The sequence below is a fragment of the Octopus bimaculoides genome, chromosome 20 (assembly GCF_001194135.2).
Source record: "Octopus bimaculoides isolate UCB-OBI-ISO-001 chromosome 20, ASM119413v2, whole genome shotgun sequence".
Lineage (NCBI taxonomy): Eukaryota > Metazoa > Mollusca > Cephalopoda > Octopoda > Octopodidae > Octopus > Octopus bimaculoides.
In genome coordinates, this window is record NC_069000.1 from 37,235,381 (window position 1) to 37,236,359 (window position 979).

At 33.8% G+C, this 979-nt stretch overlaps 1 protein-coding gene across 1 annotated transcript in view; it reads right to left on the minus strand.

The window, feature by feature from the left end:
• LOC128250247 (cadherin-23-like) overlaps window positions 1-712 on the minus strand; it is a 23,130-nt gene extending 22,418 nt beyond the window's left edge. Inside the window, exon 1 of the mRNA XM_052974968.1 lies at window positions 652-712. Coding sequence (XP_052830928.1) covers window positions 652-712 — 61 coding nt within the window. The remainder of the gene's footprint in view (window positions 1-651) is intronic.
• Between the last annotated feature and the right edge of the window lie 267 nt (window positions 713-979).

A 979-nucleotide genomic window follows, 5' to 3' on the forward strand; every position in this document is an offset into this window, starting at 1 on the left:
ATATATATATATATATACATATATATATACACACATATATATATATATATACATATATATATATAAATATATATTTATATATATATTTTGTAGATCTTATATGCATTACATTAGTAGCAGATATACCAGTCAGTTAACTTTCCACGTACATGAATAATAAATATTTATACTATGTCATTCTGTTACGTATTTACTCGTTTAGTCTAATTGTAGAAATATGTTCCGTAATTAGTTCACAGGTTTTATTTTCGGCAGCTTGAAATAAGAAAAGAATCGACTAGTTTCATTATTAGGACGACAACAGTATTTGTTCACTTTGCCCCAACTGAACTAACAGTATTACATTACTGAATACCATATCAAACATCAATTAAAAGAAAGAAATCCTCAATCAATGTACTCTCATTACGTATTCATATTTTTTCCTCGTGCCCTATGTTTCATAAGGTCGCTTATCCGCACCTCATAGCGTATAAGTGTTCGAAATCACAACATACCCGTGAACAGGACATCGGTCTGTTGCAAGTTTTTGATGAGAGAGGGCAAGTTGATTACATCGTTCTTTGTATTTGACTGATATAACTGGTACTTTATTCAATCGATTCCGAAGGAATGAAGGACAAAGTTACTTTCAGTGATAATTAAACTCACAGTAAAAAACCAGAAGAATTGCTGCTTTATATTTGGTCCGAAGTACTAATGATTCTGTCATATCGCCGCTTTCCATATTGATTTGAGATTAGTGGTTCTCAACCGGAGTCCGTATGACCTTTGGTGATCCTTGGAAGATTTTGTTGTTAAAATGGCTGTGTGGTAAGTCACTTGTTTACCAACTACATGGTTCTGGGTTCAGTCTCACTGCGTGGCACCTTGAGCAAGTGTCTTCTACTATAGCCACGGGCCGACCAAAGCCTTGTGAGTGGATTTGGTAGATGGAAACTGAAAGAAGCCCGTCGTATATGTATATATATATATATAT